The sequence below is a fragment of the Quercus lobata genome, chromosome 8 (genome assembly GCF_001633185.2).
Source record: "Quercus lobata isolate SW786 chromosome 8, ValleyOak3.0 Primary Assembly, whole genome shotgun sequence".
NCBI classification, from domain to species: domain Eukaryota; kingdom Viridiplantae; phylum Streptophyta; class Magnoliopsida; order Fagales; family Fagaceae; genus Quercus; species Quercus lobata.
This window is the reverse complement of record NC_044911.1, coordinates 21697446-21713931: the sequence shown is the minus strand read 5'-3', so window position 1 is coordinate 21713931 and position 16486 is coordinate 21697446. Positions and strand designations below refer to the sequence as shown.

The 16486-nt window shown below is 31.6% G+C and overlaps 1 protein-coding gene across 1 annotated transcript; it reads left to right on the top strand.

Annotated features, from left to right (window-relative positions):
- Nucleotides 1-11068: 11068 nt before the first annotated feature.
- Nucleotides 11069-14002, top strand: LOC115958247. Its single transcript, XM_031076649.1, has one exon. The coding sequence runs from the start codon at nt 11145-11147 to the stop codon at nt 13860-13862; it is 2718 nt and encodes a 905-aa protein (XP_030932509.1). The 5' UTR covers nt 11069-11144; the 3' UTR covers nt 13863-14002.
- The last annotated feature ends 2484 nt before the right edge of the window (nt 14003-16486 follow it).

Here is a 16486-nt window from a genome sequence, read left to right as displayed (position 1 = left end):
ACAAATAAAGCAAAAGTAAGGCAACCACTCTATTTGAAGATTAGATCTGAAATAAAACTGGAAGATCTTTATTTCCCTATCTACATACATTAGATCCAAACCCATCTTCTAGGCAGATATTGGAGTGGACTTGAAAGCTCGTACATGCTCCTCTAGGATGTCTGATCTCATGACTGAAGTGGAGCTTTCATCGTCCTCATTTGTGGTGAGAAAATGCAGAAGTTCTACAGTGGTAGCTTGATCCATGCTGCTGAGGGAACCTTGAAGGCAACAAAGACTTAGAAAATACCCAAATAGGGGAAGAGGGCTTGTACCACGGCAAGAGAAAGAACAAAAAACTCCTACTGAGGGAGAGAGAAAGAAACTTTCTTCTTTCTCTCTCCCTCAACAGGAGAGAGGTAAATAACTCCTTAAGACATTTTCATGTAAGGCTTTTGTCAATTAGTTAATTGATAATTTTAGTGACTTTGCCTACCCCATCCATAGCCCCCTATAAGTTATACTCCTATCTTTTTATTATTTCGATGCAAGTAAATTAGTGTGGAAGGAATGACATGGATTCTCCATAGACCAAAAAAAAAGGTCAAGAATTTGGATGATATGCATTCTATTATTAAATCTCGTATGATGATGAGTGATAAGATTTAGATATGCGGATTTGGATTTGGGTTATTAAATTCAAATATTTTGAATCTTTTAAAAAAGAGAAGTGTTACGTTCATAATATTTTCATAATAACTTCTAGGTGGTAAGTTATTATTAGTTATAATTTGAATCCATTATTAAAATTACATTTTCGCCTACTATTGACAACCAATAATAATAATAATATGTCATTTAAGATTTGTTGTAAAAGTATTATGAAAATATTGTGGATATAGCATTTTTCATTAGTTAATTGATAAATTTTTAGTAGCTTTGTGTAGCTCGTCCACGACCCCCTATAAGTTATACCTTTTTTTTTTTTTTTTTTTTTTGGAGATGCAATTAAATTAGTATGGAAGGAATAATATGGACTCTCCAAAGGCAAGGCCAAAAAAAAAAAGAAGTCAAGAATTTGGATGATATGCATTCCATTATAAAATCTCAAATGTTGATGACTGGATTTGGATATGTGGATTTAGATTTGGGTTATTAAAATCCAAATACTTTTGAATGATTAAAAAAAGAGAAGTATTATGTTCACAATATCTTATAATATTTTCACAAAAAATTCTAAATGGTAAGTTGTTATTGGTTCTAATTTAAATCTATCATTGAAATTATTTTTTTGCTCACCATTGACAACTAATAATAACTTGTCATTTAAAATTTGTTATAAATGTGTTGTGCAAATATTGTAGATGTAACATTTTTCTTTAAAAAATGTCAAGAATTTAGATTTGATAAATCCACAAAAATTTTGAATCTTTAAAGACATTGAATCTGAAATAATATCTAAAATCAATGGATTTGAAATCATGACATTTCAAATATATTGATTTAGAATCCAAATTCAAATTCAAGTTTCAAAACTTAAAACTAAATACATTTCATGTATTGCTCGCCCAATAGTTCTTGAGGTATGAATGAAGCCACAATCTTAGTGGTCTCCGCCTCCTCTATGTGACTATTTTGTTTTTGTCTCTCCAGAAATCCTTTTCAGCTTTTAAAGGCTGGTGTGCAAAATTAATTCTTTCTTTATAAGCAAGAATTCTTTGGTTCGGAGTAAGACTCAATTCCAAGGTTTATTTTTATTTCTTTTGGGTGGGACGAAGTCAATTAGTCAATTGACTTTTGGGAAATGTTAACGGTGTGTAGCACTGTAGCCCATGGCCATCCATGGCCCCTTGTATCTTTTTAATAATAATCGTACTATTCCAATGTAATTAATTTTTTTTGAAGGGCTCAATGCAATTTAATTTGTATTAGTATTTTTCTCAAAAAAATAAAAATAAAATAGTATTAGCATGGAAGGAACTTCTCTAAAAAAAGAAAAAAAAAAAAAAAAAAGGCATGGAAGGAAAAATATATTCGGGTTGCTTTTCCCAACGGCACGTTGGATGGTGGTAAAGGATGGGCGACCACTTTGGGCTTGTTTGGTCATAGAGTTCAAAAATTATTGTTTAAAAAGATGTGAAAACTGTAGTTTAAAAAGTGTTATTAAAATGCATGTTTTTAGTGTTTATAGAACAAAAAAATGTGTTTGGTATCATGTTTTAAATAACATGTTTCAGTATTCAAAAATATAAAATATGTGTATTGGTATGTGTGTGTTGGATTGTAAAAAAAGCTGACCAAAGTACGAAATAAATATTTTTTAAATCAGGAGAGAGAACATCAGGGGAAGAGAGGAGACAATACTTGAAAAAACGCTGACTAGGTGGGCCCATAATAGTGTTCAAAATAATTACCGAAGTGCCACTGAACAGTAGTGTTTATTGTTTAAAATTAGGCTGGAGGTGATTTCCAAAACCATCAGTTTAAACATTGGTTTTTGAACAACGTTTTCCAAACAACCCTGAACAGGAATGGTCCACCAAACACGTTTTTTTGTTTTTTGTTTTTGAACACTAGTGTTCAGTGTTTAAACATTGAACACCATGTTTTGAAATGGGTGACCAAACAGCCCCGTTGTCTTCTTCATGTCTTGTTTGTCTATAAACCTATTTGGTAGGTGATGTATCATAAGTTGTTTTTAGACTTAAAACATTTTGTAACAAAGTTTTTGAGATATAGAACATAAAAACTCCAAAATTGAACGATTTTGGTTAACTTCCAGCAATTTGGAGATATATTTTTTTGTAATGAATTCATATGCCCAATAAGGTAATACACACTTAGTCTATCATTAAACTTTTAGAGAGCTTTTGGTTGGCTGTAATATGAACATTATCATGTTTGGTTTGTTAAATAATTAAATTATACATAATATTATGGTAATATTTTTTTTTTGAGGAAATATTATGGTAATCTAAGATTATGAAAAGTTCCACATTATGGTAATGTTATTGCCTTTATTAAATGTAGATAATCTCTGAAATGGAATAATTTATCCAATTGACAAAATTTTCCACACTAAAAAATTCAATTTACAACATAGTCCTAGATTTATTTTAATTTTTTGGACATATTTGAGATTTTGAATCTCTTAAGGAACTGAAAAAAAATCCAAAAAACTAATAATAATATTTCCACTTTTCTTTCACTTTCTCTTAGTAGCCAAATGGAGATCACCTAGAGTTCGTTTGGTTGGAAGGATAGAAAATTGAGAGGGGGTGAAAAGTGGGGAGATAGAAGAGATTATAGTTTTCTCTCAATATGTTTAGTTGAAGGGGTGGAAAAGTGAAGGGATTGAAAGTTTTTTTTGTTTGGTTGAGAAGAAAGGTAAGAGGATAGAAAAAGTAGTTTGTGTAAATTTATTTTCATGCCCCTATTAAATAAAAAACAAAAGTTTAATAGTTTATAAAAATTAATTTTCTTAATTACTATAAACTTGCAAACTAACTCAACTAATAAAATATCTAGCAAAATAAAAAAAATAATAAAAAACTTGTCATTTGATATGGAGAAAAAAAAAAAAAGAAAAGAATGTAACAAAACAACATCCTCACCATACAGTGTAGGATGTAAGCAAATAAAAACTAATAAAAAAAAGCTTGTTCTCATACCAATTATCTCTCCATAACTCTCTCCGAATTGGGAGATTGATTTTTTTGGTGGGCACGGGGAGAAAAAACCTAGGCTCCACCAAAATCTCCCCCCTTTTCCCCACTAACCAAACAACCCAAAAAAGTGTTTTCTCTCCTCCTTCCCCCTTCCCCCTTCCCCCTTTCTATCCCTCCTGAAATCATTCCAACTAAATACACTTATATAGATTCTTCCTCCTTTTCTTCTATTGCATAGTGATGCTCTCTCCATGACAAAGAAATCATTGTCTTCCAAAGCAAGCTCCGTCGTCCGATTGAATTACTAGTGCTCCAAGACTAAGTTGTAATGATTTGCCGAAGCCACCATAGTAGCCTGATCAAGCTTGACGATTGCGATTATGGATTGGGTTGGTTTGGTTAGGGATTAGGCTTTTGTGTTTGGTGTGGAGGATTCTAGGGTTGCAGATGAATCAACCATAAATTCCTCTCTTTCTCTCTACGATTAAACTTCATGGCTGAAATTCCTTGTGTTGTCACCACCAATCTTTGCCCTACACAGCTAGCGATCGCTATTGTGATGGTGTCTCTCAATCCCAACCCCTCATTCCCTCTTTCCAACTCATTTTGAGTTCTCTCTCTTCGATCAGATTGATATGGTGGCTTGAGTGAGAAAAAATTGTCTATCTTGTGAATCTTACTTTTTGATTGGTGAGAAAGTATAGGAAAGTGAGGATTATGTTAAGTTATTTTGTAGATTTGAGTTGTTTGTTTGGTGTGAAAGTGAAGGAAAATAAAATAAAAATTTTGTTTAATTTTTTTTAAAATTAAAATTTTGTTGAGATATTTGAAAGGATATTTTTGAAAAATCAATGTAAAAAAGAAGTGTTACATTTGTAAAATATAATGAGAATGTAACTAACGAACCAAACATTGTAATATTATATTCTTGAAACGAAATTTCATGAATCTAAGATTCCAAGAATGTGACATTACAATATAATGTGACATGACATTATTTGAACCAAACACCCTCTTAACTTAATTCATGACTCTATTATTCTAGTACGCATGTTATAAGCAATTGTTGTGCACTTTTTTATTTATTTTTTAAGTAAATGCTTAGAGAATTCTTATATGCTTCTAAAAAAAAAACATTTTACATTACCAAAACTCTCTTTGTTATTTTTTGCAATTACTTTTACAACACACCGTATATTTTATTCTTTATTTTACATCCTTATACATTAAAATAATATATTTTTTATTCGCATGCTGCTATAGTAACATGGTTCTACAAAAGAAAGATTAAAAAATACAAAAAAAAAAAAAATGATATACATGATGCTACAATAAATAAAAAAAAGATGTTACTCTAGTAAAATGTATTGTTATCTACGGTAGTTTTTTGACCAATGGAGTGTGTTTTTAATGCAAAAATGGTCAACGGAAATACTCTCACTCACAGTCCCACGGGGGAGAAGTCCCATTTGGCCCCTATTAAGGTCACGGGCAAAGCCATATTAATAATAATAATAATAATAATAATGCATATTTTTGGTCATCCTTGACGTATTCTTTGGAAGGAACTTTTCCAAGTCTTCGTCAACGTTTACTCAAAAAGTCTATAAAAGTTTGAATGTTATCACGGGTAGGCTGGACTGGTTGTCGAAGTTCATTGGTCTTAGCAATGACTATTGAATTTTGATGACATATAGGGAGACTTTTCTTCAATCCCAACCCATTGAAAGGGCAAAATGCACCCTGTTAAGTTAAGTTATGGGCGTATATTTCCGCACACTCACAGCTGGTGGGATCCACACAACTGTGAGTGGGAGGAAGCACTTCCACCATAGAAGTATGAAAGGGTGTGGCCAAAATTATCCACCAAAAATAACGCAGAGGAAAAGAAAAGTCATGCTGTTTAAAAATTAATTAATTGATTCAGATCAACTAAAAAAAAAAAAAATTGATAATACAATTTCTCTAAGGGTAAGCATTCGTTTATCCATTTAAATATTGGGAAAACATCTTCTAATTTGAGTTATTCTTATTTCTTGCATTGTCTACTTTAATAAATATTGGCTTTGTCTTACAATTTAAAAAAAAAAAAAAAAGAAGTATAATAGGAACTGTTTTAGTTTAAGAATACAAGTTCACTCAATATATTTTTATTGGATGTAAATTTTAACAAATTTGCTATTAGAGTACTTTTTTTTTAATATCTTTCATGCAGGTAAAATTTCTAAAAAACCAAAGATTAATAATTATGTCATCAATCAAATGTTTAAATTTTAAGTTTTTTTTTTTCTCTTAAATTATGCATAAAAAATAAGTTTATAAATCGAATAATAAATAATATTTGATTAACATAAAATTTAATATGTGCATTAAGAACATAAAAAACATACAATTTAATAGTTTGATTTTCAAAATATGTAACAATACTAATTTTTTGAGTGAGTTGCAAGTTTGTAGCCAAACCTTATCCTAAAAATAGAGTAATATAACTTTTTTTTTTTTTGGGGGAGGGGGAGGGTTGGGAGAACAGAGTAATATAGCTTAATATATAACTTAATTGAGAGTTTTTCAAAAAAAAAAAAAATAATAATTGAGAGTAGTTTCGATCAAAATCCAATACAAATGAATGATTAAGGAAACACTTGGAGACCAAAACGCACGGCAAATCGTCCCATCAACATTTAATAAATTGTTGAAAACCAATCAAACTAGAATGAGAGAGGACTTTCTTTTTAATTTAATTTAATTTTTTTATTGAGAGAGACTTGAGGGTGAACCAATAATTAGCCAAGAAAGATATGGTTGTAAAGCAAGACACAGATACAGTGCTCAGGTGCTCTATTATAAACAACTAGAATACAATAAGAAGAGAAAGCTCCATAGGCTACACGTAATAAAGACAATTAAAGAAGGGAGACAATCTACAAGCAAATCTTGTTGGAAATGAGTGTGTACTATTATAAATTAGTAGTGGTTCCGTGCGTGTTGGGCGTGATAATTTTTTTATAGTGATCTCATTAAATTTATTGTTTTGCAATTTGAACTAATTTAATGAAGAGTAATATATTTCATAATCATATGTTCATTTATTATAGGAACAATAAAAAATGTAAAATATATATATATATATATGTAAAATTTATGTTGTACCAAAATGAAAATAATAAATTTTTTTATAGGAATTCAAAAGGCAAGTGAGTGAAAATATTCATTTTTTAATAAAATTTATTTATAATGTTTTTTGTATCATTAAAAAGTACTATATAAAATTTGGAAATTATTCTTTTAGTTTTAAATAAACTTTCTCAAACCCTATTTTTTCTACCCTTTAATCCAAAACACCGGAAAACATATCTAAAAAATTAATAAAACTTAACTATGATTAACTGGACCAATTAGGAAAACAATTTGTTGTTGATAATCTATTGAGATTATTATCTTTGCAGAAATTACAAATTCATCCACCAACAAAGATTATCAAATTAACAATTATTAGCAAAATCTTGGAATTAAGTTTCTATTTATGCATCATTGTAAAATAAACCAATGAGATAAAGAAAAAGAACTTGTGATCAAGAATTAGAATGCCAAAATACCTAAATATAAATAAAAGTTAGGGGTGTCCACGGGTCGGTTCGGGTTGGGTTTGTGCCCAACCCGGAACCGACCCGATGACATCGGGTTTCCGGCAAGAAAACCCGCTGCCGACCGCAAACACCAACGGGTCAAGTCGGATCGGAGTTGTTTGATCGGCGGTCGGATCGGTCGAAGCCGATGATGATGTTGTCGGAGATTCCATTTTGACAGTGACTGTATTTTTCACCGGATCTTCGCTGGATTTGTGCAAAAATCACCAGATCTAAGCAAAAAAACATCAAATTGTCACCTGATTTTTGCAAAACTCACGAGATCTGAGCAAAAATACACTAAATCGTCACTGAATTTGGGCAAATACCATCAGAGTTTCGTCGGATTTAAGCAAAACCCATCATATTTTCAATGGATCTAAGCCTTATTTGAGCAAAATCCATTAGATTGTAGCTGGATCTAAGAATAAACGACGAGATGTCCCCAAATTCGGTGGAGATTTCATGGATCTAGCTGAAATCTCGCCGGATCTAAAAAATCTCACAGGAAAATGCTATAGAGCTCGGTCGGTTTGGGTTTTTTCAGGTTTTGGGGAGAAGATCCGAGACTGAACCGCCCAGATTGGATTTTGGGGAAGAAAACCCGCCACTGACCGCCGAAGTAGTCGGGTCAACTGGCGGTCGGTTCGGGTTTGGTTAAGATTTACCGGGTGGGTCGGGCCACTGGTTGAGTTGGACACCCCTAATAAAAGTCTATAGTCTAAACAAATTTATCAAAAAGAGAAAAAAAAATGTAATGTGACAATTAAATCAACAATAATAAAAAGAACCATTAGCGGAAAAAATAAGTGGTTTAAACAATAAAAAAAAATCTATTGAAAGAGAAACAAAATTGGAGAGAGAGAGAGAGAGAGAGTATTGACCTCTTTTGTCATGTATAACTTGAAAGGAATAGAGGAGGGGTGGAAATGAAATAATAAGAAATTTATATGAAAATTAAGATGGAAGAAGAATGGTGAAGTAGATGAAAGGTTGAACAAAGTGAAACTGTAGAATTTTTAAGAAGATATAGATGAGAAAATTTTAAAAAATCTATAGAGGGAATCAAATGAAAATTAAAAAAAAAAAAATGATCGGAGGAGATGAAAGGTTGAATTAAGAAGACAACAGTTGAAGAAGATGAAAAGTTGAACAAAGTAAAAATTTCAAAAAACATAAAATTATAAAGGATGCTAAAGATGTGGTGCAAAAAGATTTTGTAAACATTCTTTACATGTCTCAAAAAATAAAAACAAAAAGGCTATTTGTTATATTAGGAGTTGAAAAATGGGAACAGATCTTTAAGAATATAATAGATCATAATTAATTTCACTCACCAAATAGAAATATAACAAAATTTTCAGCTGAGTAAATCTTAAAATTTTCTCTCCTTCCATTGTATTTTTTTTTTCTTTCTCATTACTTAAATTACAAGAGAAAGTTAAGTATCTTTGCCATAGTACCACTAAAACATCAACAAAAAACCAAATCCAAAATTATCTCTTCCACATAACAATAATTTTTATATATTTATTATTCACACATCATGCTTATTAAGAAAAATGAAACAACAAACAAAACAAATTAGAGACAGAATTACAATTTACAATAGACAACTATATTGATAGAACTAAATTAAAATAAAATATATCTAATTAGGCTTTTATTTTTCTACATTCCATCACAAGCAATGAAAAATAGGAGAATAAATGGGTTCAAAAAAGTAGAAGGAAGCAAAAGAAATACTATGGAAACTACCAAAAATAAAAATACACCATCACCACATTCACAATAAAATAGAAGAAAAGAAAAATAAATTAATTTAAACCATGAATTAAACAAAAGATACCCATAACTTGCATTCACATGCATGAAGGCACGGTGGATGGTTCACTCCAAATAATGTGAAAATTTTGGTGGAATTTAGTGAAGAATAATTCAAAAGTATTGTAATTGAAGGAATTTTACCTTAAGAGATTGATATACATTTCTTTGTAAGCAATGCCTTTTGTCTAGACTTGCTCTCTAGAAAAGTATGTATACTTCATTTAAGGTGTCATACCTGAGTCATATTATAATTCTTCAAAAATTGTTCATATAGTTCTTGTAATCTATTTGCATATAAAGATGCTTTATTTGTACTTGGGAGTTGCTCTGGTTATATTGGCAGAATTTAATAGTAATTTTTCTTTAGATATATGGATCATACATCATTTGGGGTCCCTCCTCATAAATGTTAAGATATAAATGTTTGTAACCGATAAATGGGTAAAGATTATAATGATTAGGGCAATTTAAGGATTAGTTTGTGGCTTAGTAACCGCTAAAGGGAAAAAAGAAAAAGAAAAATAATATTACCCTAGGAAGATAGATTTAATGAAGGAAAGAGTTGAGAAGGCCATTTTGCATTTAATTATTAATGTAATGGTTTATATAATCTTACCACCAGCCCATCAACTTAATTATAATGGAATATTAAATATTTAAATTAAAGTAGATAATATGTAAAGACAAAGTTATATGTAAGGTTAAAACTTAAAATTGTATAAGATAAATGTTTTAAGTCAATAATCTATTTATATATTTTTTGTAAAAAAAATTAAAAATAAAAAAATAAATAAGTAAAATTAAAATTATATGGTCAATGACGTGACGAATGAGATGGCGTAATAGGAGTCGAGTAATAATAATAGATACAACGCTTCAGCTTTTATAAATATATATATATATATATATATATATACATGAGATGGGTTCAAATTACACCTGGTGTAACTTGACAAGACTTACACCATTTGTAGACTGTAGATTTGTAATGATCTAATGGTTAAAAAAATAACATTAAATGCTATTGGTTTCCATCTCATTCATAATTAATACTGGCATTTTCTCTCTCTCCTTGCTTATTGTTTTTCACTTGATTAAAGGGATACTGCCATTTTTAAGAACTTGCATATCTATACTTGAAAAAAAAAAAAAAAAAAAAAAACTATACAAAAAAATGGATGTTATCAACTGGACCAAAGTTCATTGGCATTTTTTTTTTTGTTTTTGTTTTCTGCTTTGGTTACGTTTAGATTTTTCGTGGAAATTATATATGCCTCCAGTTATCAAATCTATATCAAATCCTCCAGATCCAATATAAGGATATGAAGCTTGGTGGTCCTCAGCATATTTTATTTGTGTTTGTGTTATCAGTAATCATGTTCATAAGGACTTAGACAAAGGAGAGGATCCCAGGTAACATAGTGATATAGTTTGATGCAACTCTTCATTGGTAATGAAGTAGTGCCTTTTCCCACAGAGTCGTAGATTTTAAGCAAACAATTTTTAATCAAAAGGAACTATGTACTTAATTTTCATTTGTTGTAATTACTTCTTCTTCTTTGTTTCCCCCATTTATTTAAAACCTCATTAAACAATACTTAGTCATTTATTTATTTTAAAGGAGACAAGATATATGTTCACAAATCACAATTGATAAGACTATAAGAGTATGATCAGCTTAAAAGAAGAAAAAAGAAAAAAAGAAAAAAGAAAGAAGAGTACCAACTCAACAAAAAAATAAAAAAAAAGTATTGCAAATGTATTTATAAAGTCATGGCAAAAAAAAGAATATATGTAAAAGGTTTTAAATAATAAATAAGGAGAGAAAAACAAAATTGCTATTAATTAAATACATGAGATGTAAGTCAATTAATGTTATTTTTTTAACCATTAGATTAATTACAAATCTATCACTTGAACTTATCTCTTTATATATATATAGACACACACAGATATAGATGAGTGTGCAGTCAAGTCTTCACACAGCAGTGTTGTTCTTGTTCATCTTTCTTTTTTCTACAAGAAAGAAGCAATTACTAAGGCCATGAACACCTCCGCAATGACCAACTCTTCACCAAGATGGCACTCACTGCCATGGTTTCTCATCCTTTTCTTTCTTTTCACCACCTTCCTTTTCATCTCTGTCACTTCCTCTGCCTCTCAAGATACTTACTATGAGCACTGTTCTTCAACTGTCGCAGGCTCCAACTCGAAAAAATTTCCACTCCCAAAGTTCCCACTTCCTCGAACCCATAATGGTTACTACACTGGTGGTGATAATCTCCACACCCAAAACTCGTATTCTTACTCTCCCACTTTCTCAAACTCCATTTCACTTCGCACCAGAGCTGTTCATGAAACTGATATCTCAGGCTTGTTCAAGGTTGAACTGAGTTTGACAATTCAAGTCTCAAATATCTACTACCAAGATAGGCCTCGAAGAAATTCAATAACTTTTAGACTACAAGGTTACTGGTCAGAATCAAAGGGGAACCTTTGTGCGGTTGGAACAGGTTTTACTTACAACAAAGAAGATAATTTGCTCAATCTTTTTGCTGTTCTGAAGCTCTCTAATCTCACAAAGTCAACTAATATTACTAGTTTGATTACTGGGACTTTAGAGAGTCTGAGTTCTGATAATGAAGATTCCTACTTTGTTCCAATTTCCATGTTGTTGTTTCCTCAAATGAAGTACAAGTACTCATATGTTTCCGATGATTCCAAAGCTCGTTGTTCTGGTGGAAGTGATCATCTTCCAAAAGGCTTGTCACTTAGTTCTCTGCCAACACGCAGTTTCTGTTCAATAGTCGCAAGGGCAGTCAATCAATTCAATTTGAAATATTCAGGGGGTTGCGTTTCTGCAAAGAACTGCAGCAATCCTTTGGATAAGAGTATCGGATATGTGCCAAATCTTATGTCTTTGAGTGAAATTGAATGTTCTGAGGATAAAGAAAGGATGCGAGTCCTGGTGGAGTTTGCAAACGGGAGCTATATTGATTATTACCGGCATTTCAGTCCCAACATGACTCTCGTTGGGGAAGGATCATGGGATGAGAGGGAGAATCAGCTCTTTATTGTTGCTTGTCGGTTTTTGGGCATGACACAATCTTTTTCTGATGCTCGTCTTGGTAATTGTTCAACCATGTTGACCTTGAGGTTCCCTGAAGTCTGGTCGATCAGAGGTGCTAGTAGCATTGTGGGACAAATTTGGAGTGTCAAGGCTACGAATGAATCTGGTTACTTTGATAAGATCATGTTTCAAAGTGATAGGAATTATATGCGAGGGGATGCCGGTGTGTCTAGTGCGAAGTATGAGTATTCCAAGATTGACATAGCGAGGAAGTCATGCTCAAATCCTGCTAAAACCAAAGGGAAAGTGTACCCAAATGCGTATTCTTATGAAATGAGATTCGACATGTCAGTGAAAAATTCCAAAGGAAATATAGGTTGGGGTTATTCTGCCCCAATCTCTGTTGATAATCGTCTCTATCAGTACTCAAGCTATGTGGAGTCTGAAGAGCCAGCGAATTTCACCAGCAGTGGTCCGGTCAATATCAGCTACCACATAGGCCTCACAGCGTACTCCACGATCTCTCCATTCAACACATCTTCCACATTGTATGAGAACTTTGACATCTTAGCTGAAGGGTTGTATGATGCTGAAACAGGAAGCTTGTGTATGGTAGGGTGCAGAACTCTTGGCTCAAACGATTCTCTGGATTGCGAGATTCTTGTCAATTTTGAGTTCCCTCCAACAAATAGAAGAAATTCAGGTCATATCAAGGGAAGCATAAAAAGCACAAGGGAAAAATCTGATAGTCTTTACTTTGAAGTTTTAGACTTGTCTGCAAATACATATTACAGGGATGAAGCCTCCATTTGGAGGATGGATGCAGAAATCATCATGGTACTTATCTCCACAACACTTTCATGTGTGTTTGTGGGACTCCAACTCTTTCATGTCAGAAGGCACCCGCATGTGCTTCCCTTCACCTCACTTGTCATGCTATCAGTTCTCACTCTGGGTCACATGATACCTCTTGTGCTCAACTTTGAAGCCTTGTTCCTGAGAAATTCTCGTAGGAGAAGTATATTCTTTGACAGTGGTGGATGGATTGAAGCAAATGAGGTAATTGTAAGGATGGTTGGAATGGTAGCTTTCTTGTTTCAATTCCGTCTTCTGCATAGAACATGGTCAGCAAGAAGGGGTGATGGAAATCAGAAGACTTTGTGGATTGCTGAGAAGAGGGTTCTCTTTGTAGTTTTACCATTATGTGCAGCTGGGGCTTTAGTCGCTGTGATAGCCAACTGGGGAAATAATGAAAATGATGTTGTGATGGATACCTATTCCTTAAGAAGTACCAATCCACGTTCTCTTTGGGGTGACTTGAAATCTTATGCTGGATTGGTCTTGGATGGTTTTCTTTTGCCTCAAATACTGCTGAACCTGTTTTGGAACTCCAGAGAGAGAGCTCTCTCTTGTGGATTCTACATGGGAAACACTTTAATAAGATTGCTACCTCATGCATATGATCTTTACAGGGCTCACAAATATTTTCACCAGTATGATGGGTCATACATATATGCAAATCCTGGAGCAGATTTTTATTCCACTGCTTGGGATGTGGTTATCCCCCTTGGGGGTTTGGTTTTGGCATTGATCATTTACCTGCAGCAGAAGTTCGGTGGTCGGTTCATCTTTCCTCGGAGGTTTAGAGAGTTGGAAGGGTATGAAAAGGTGCCTGTGGTTAGTGATGCATAATTGCCAAAGGAATCTTACATTCCCCCATCTATGGCCTTCTACATATATTGAGCATTTTGTATGTTTTCTAAGTTAGCTGTATGATCTCTTTTGGTTATATATATATATATATATATATATATAGATGTCTATTTGGCTGGTGCTTTGTCTCATATAAGGATCAGATTTCTTGAATCTGAGTTTGACAATTCAGGAATCGAATATTTTTTAGTTTATTCTGCCTTTTTATATTGCTCCTCCTTTACCCGCATTTGTGATTCAATTAGGCACTTAAGAATGAAAAAAGAAAACTTGTGTCCACCATCTAACAGGCACCATGAAAAAGTAAAGTGTTGACACGTTAGTTTCACTAGTGTTGCTAGGTGACATAAGTTTTATGCAAATCTATAATCACATAAAATTAAATATGGGGCTTGTAACAGAAATATAAATAGTTGATATATCTATTTTTCGAATGAAAGCCTAACAAACGAAGCCCAAACGCAAGCTTTAGCAAATGGACTAATGTAGTTGGGAAAATTTTCTTGGACAAAGGTAATGGTGGTGAAAAATGGGAATCAGAGGGAACATTGATTTGCTTATTTTACAGCTACTGGCAGTCTAGCACATTGCTTTGCTTTGTGTATTTCCTGAAATAAACCCAAGTCAATCCAAAAAAAAAAAAATCGAAAAACAGATCACTCTGTCGACATAACATTTCCCGTGAATTCATTATTTTGATTGAAATTTCCGTGCCTCTTGATATTTTTGATTCTTTATTTTTTGGGTTTATTGTTTCAATAACCATAAAGCTTATAAACAACCTTACTACTGTGTTCAATGATACTTGAAGCCCAGACAGCTCTTCTTTAGCCAAATGAAGGATAAAGAATAGTTTCAGGTTTCAATGAAGAATGAATACTCCTAGAAACTCAGCAGCCCATCAAAAGGCTCTGACTGACTAACCTTAAAGAAGCCCAAAACCTTTAAACCACACTATCCGGATTTAGCCGGGCTGACTCCATATCCATCCTTCGAAACTTGGCCCCTTCATCTACTCTTACAAATCAATTAGACCTGGAAGCACATGTCGGGTCTATTGAATTTGAGTCCGAAGCAAAATAGTAATAGGATAAAATTGATTGTTATCTCAATGACCCATATCCGGTTTTTGTAACTTGAAATGAGCCGTATATATTTTTCACATACATAAGAAAAATTTTAGAGAAGTGTTATATATACAATATTTTCATAAAAAATAATAAGTGGCATGTTGTTATTAGAGGGTAAAAAAGTAATTTTAATGGTATGTTTTTTTTTTTTTGGTTTCATTTTAATGGTATGCTTTAGAACAAATAATAATTTATCACCTAAAATTTATTTTGAAAGAGGTGTTGTGGATGTAGCACTTCTCAAAACTTTTAACATAACTAGCATTATACCCGTGCGATGCACGGTTTAATCAAAATTTATATGTAAATAATTTTTTTATTAATTTACTTAAAATAAATAATAAAAATAAATGAATATTTTACTTTTAAGTTACATAATGAATGCATGTTGTGTGAAATTAAGGTATTATAATATGCATATATATATATATATAATTGAATGGAAGATGGTAGAGGTATCTAAAATAATATATATATATATATATATATATATATAAAATGATTTTCAATAATACATTGAACTTTAAGGCTCAATTAATCACATATATTTAAATGGAAAACTCTTGAATTTAATAATTAAAAACTATTTGAAACAATAATTGAAATAATATTCAAGTGAAACCTCAATTCAATAATTAAGAACAATCTAAATTATTAAACATTTAAAAATTCAAAGTGTAGAGAGAATCACATGAAAATTTAATTTTTTTTCCTTAAAAGCATGAAAGAAGGCACTGAAACTCGAGTGAGTTTCACCCTACCAAATTTAAGTTTAAACTTAAAGTTTAAGTCTTGTGCGTCGAATGCTACATGTGTGTGTATATGCATGAAAAATTATCTAAATTTAATATTTATTGTAGAAAAGAGGTGGTGTAGTCTTACCCCTGTCTAGTTAATTCTTATTATAATTCCTTTGTGTAGCGTGCGAATATGCATGAAAAATGATCTAAATTTAACATATATTGTAGAAAAGAGATAGTGTAGTCTTACCTCTATCTAGCTAATTCTTATTATAATTCCTTCCTGTAATGTGTGAATATGCATGAAAAATGATATGAATTTAATATATATTGTAGAAAAGAGGTGGTGTAGTCTTATCCATGTCTAGAAAAATTATTTTTTTTTTATTAATTTACTTAAAATAAATAATAAAAATAAATGAATATTTTACTTTTAAGTTACATAATGAATGCATGTTGTGTGAAACTAAGGTATCATAATATGCACATATATATAATTGAATGGAAGATGGTAGAGGTACCTAATATATATATATATATATATATATATATATATATAAAATGATTTTCAATAATACATTGAACTTTGAGGCTCAATTAATCACATATATTTAAATGGAAAACCCTTGAATTTAATGATTAAAAACTATTCGAAACACTGATTGAAATAATGTTTAAGTGAAACCTCAATTCAATAATTAAGAACAATCTAAATTATTAAACATTTAAAAAT

What these genes read in the sequence shown, in the direction of transcription:
- LOC115958247 (XM_031076649.1), top strand. Translation starts at nt 11,145, where the DNA reads ATGAACACCTCCGCAATGACCAACTCTTCACCAAGATGGCACTCACTG.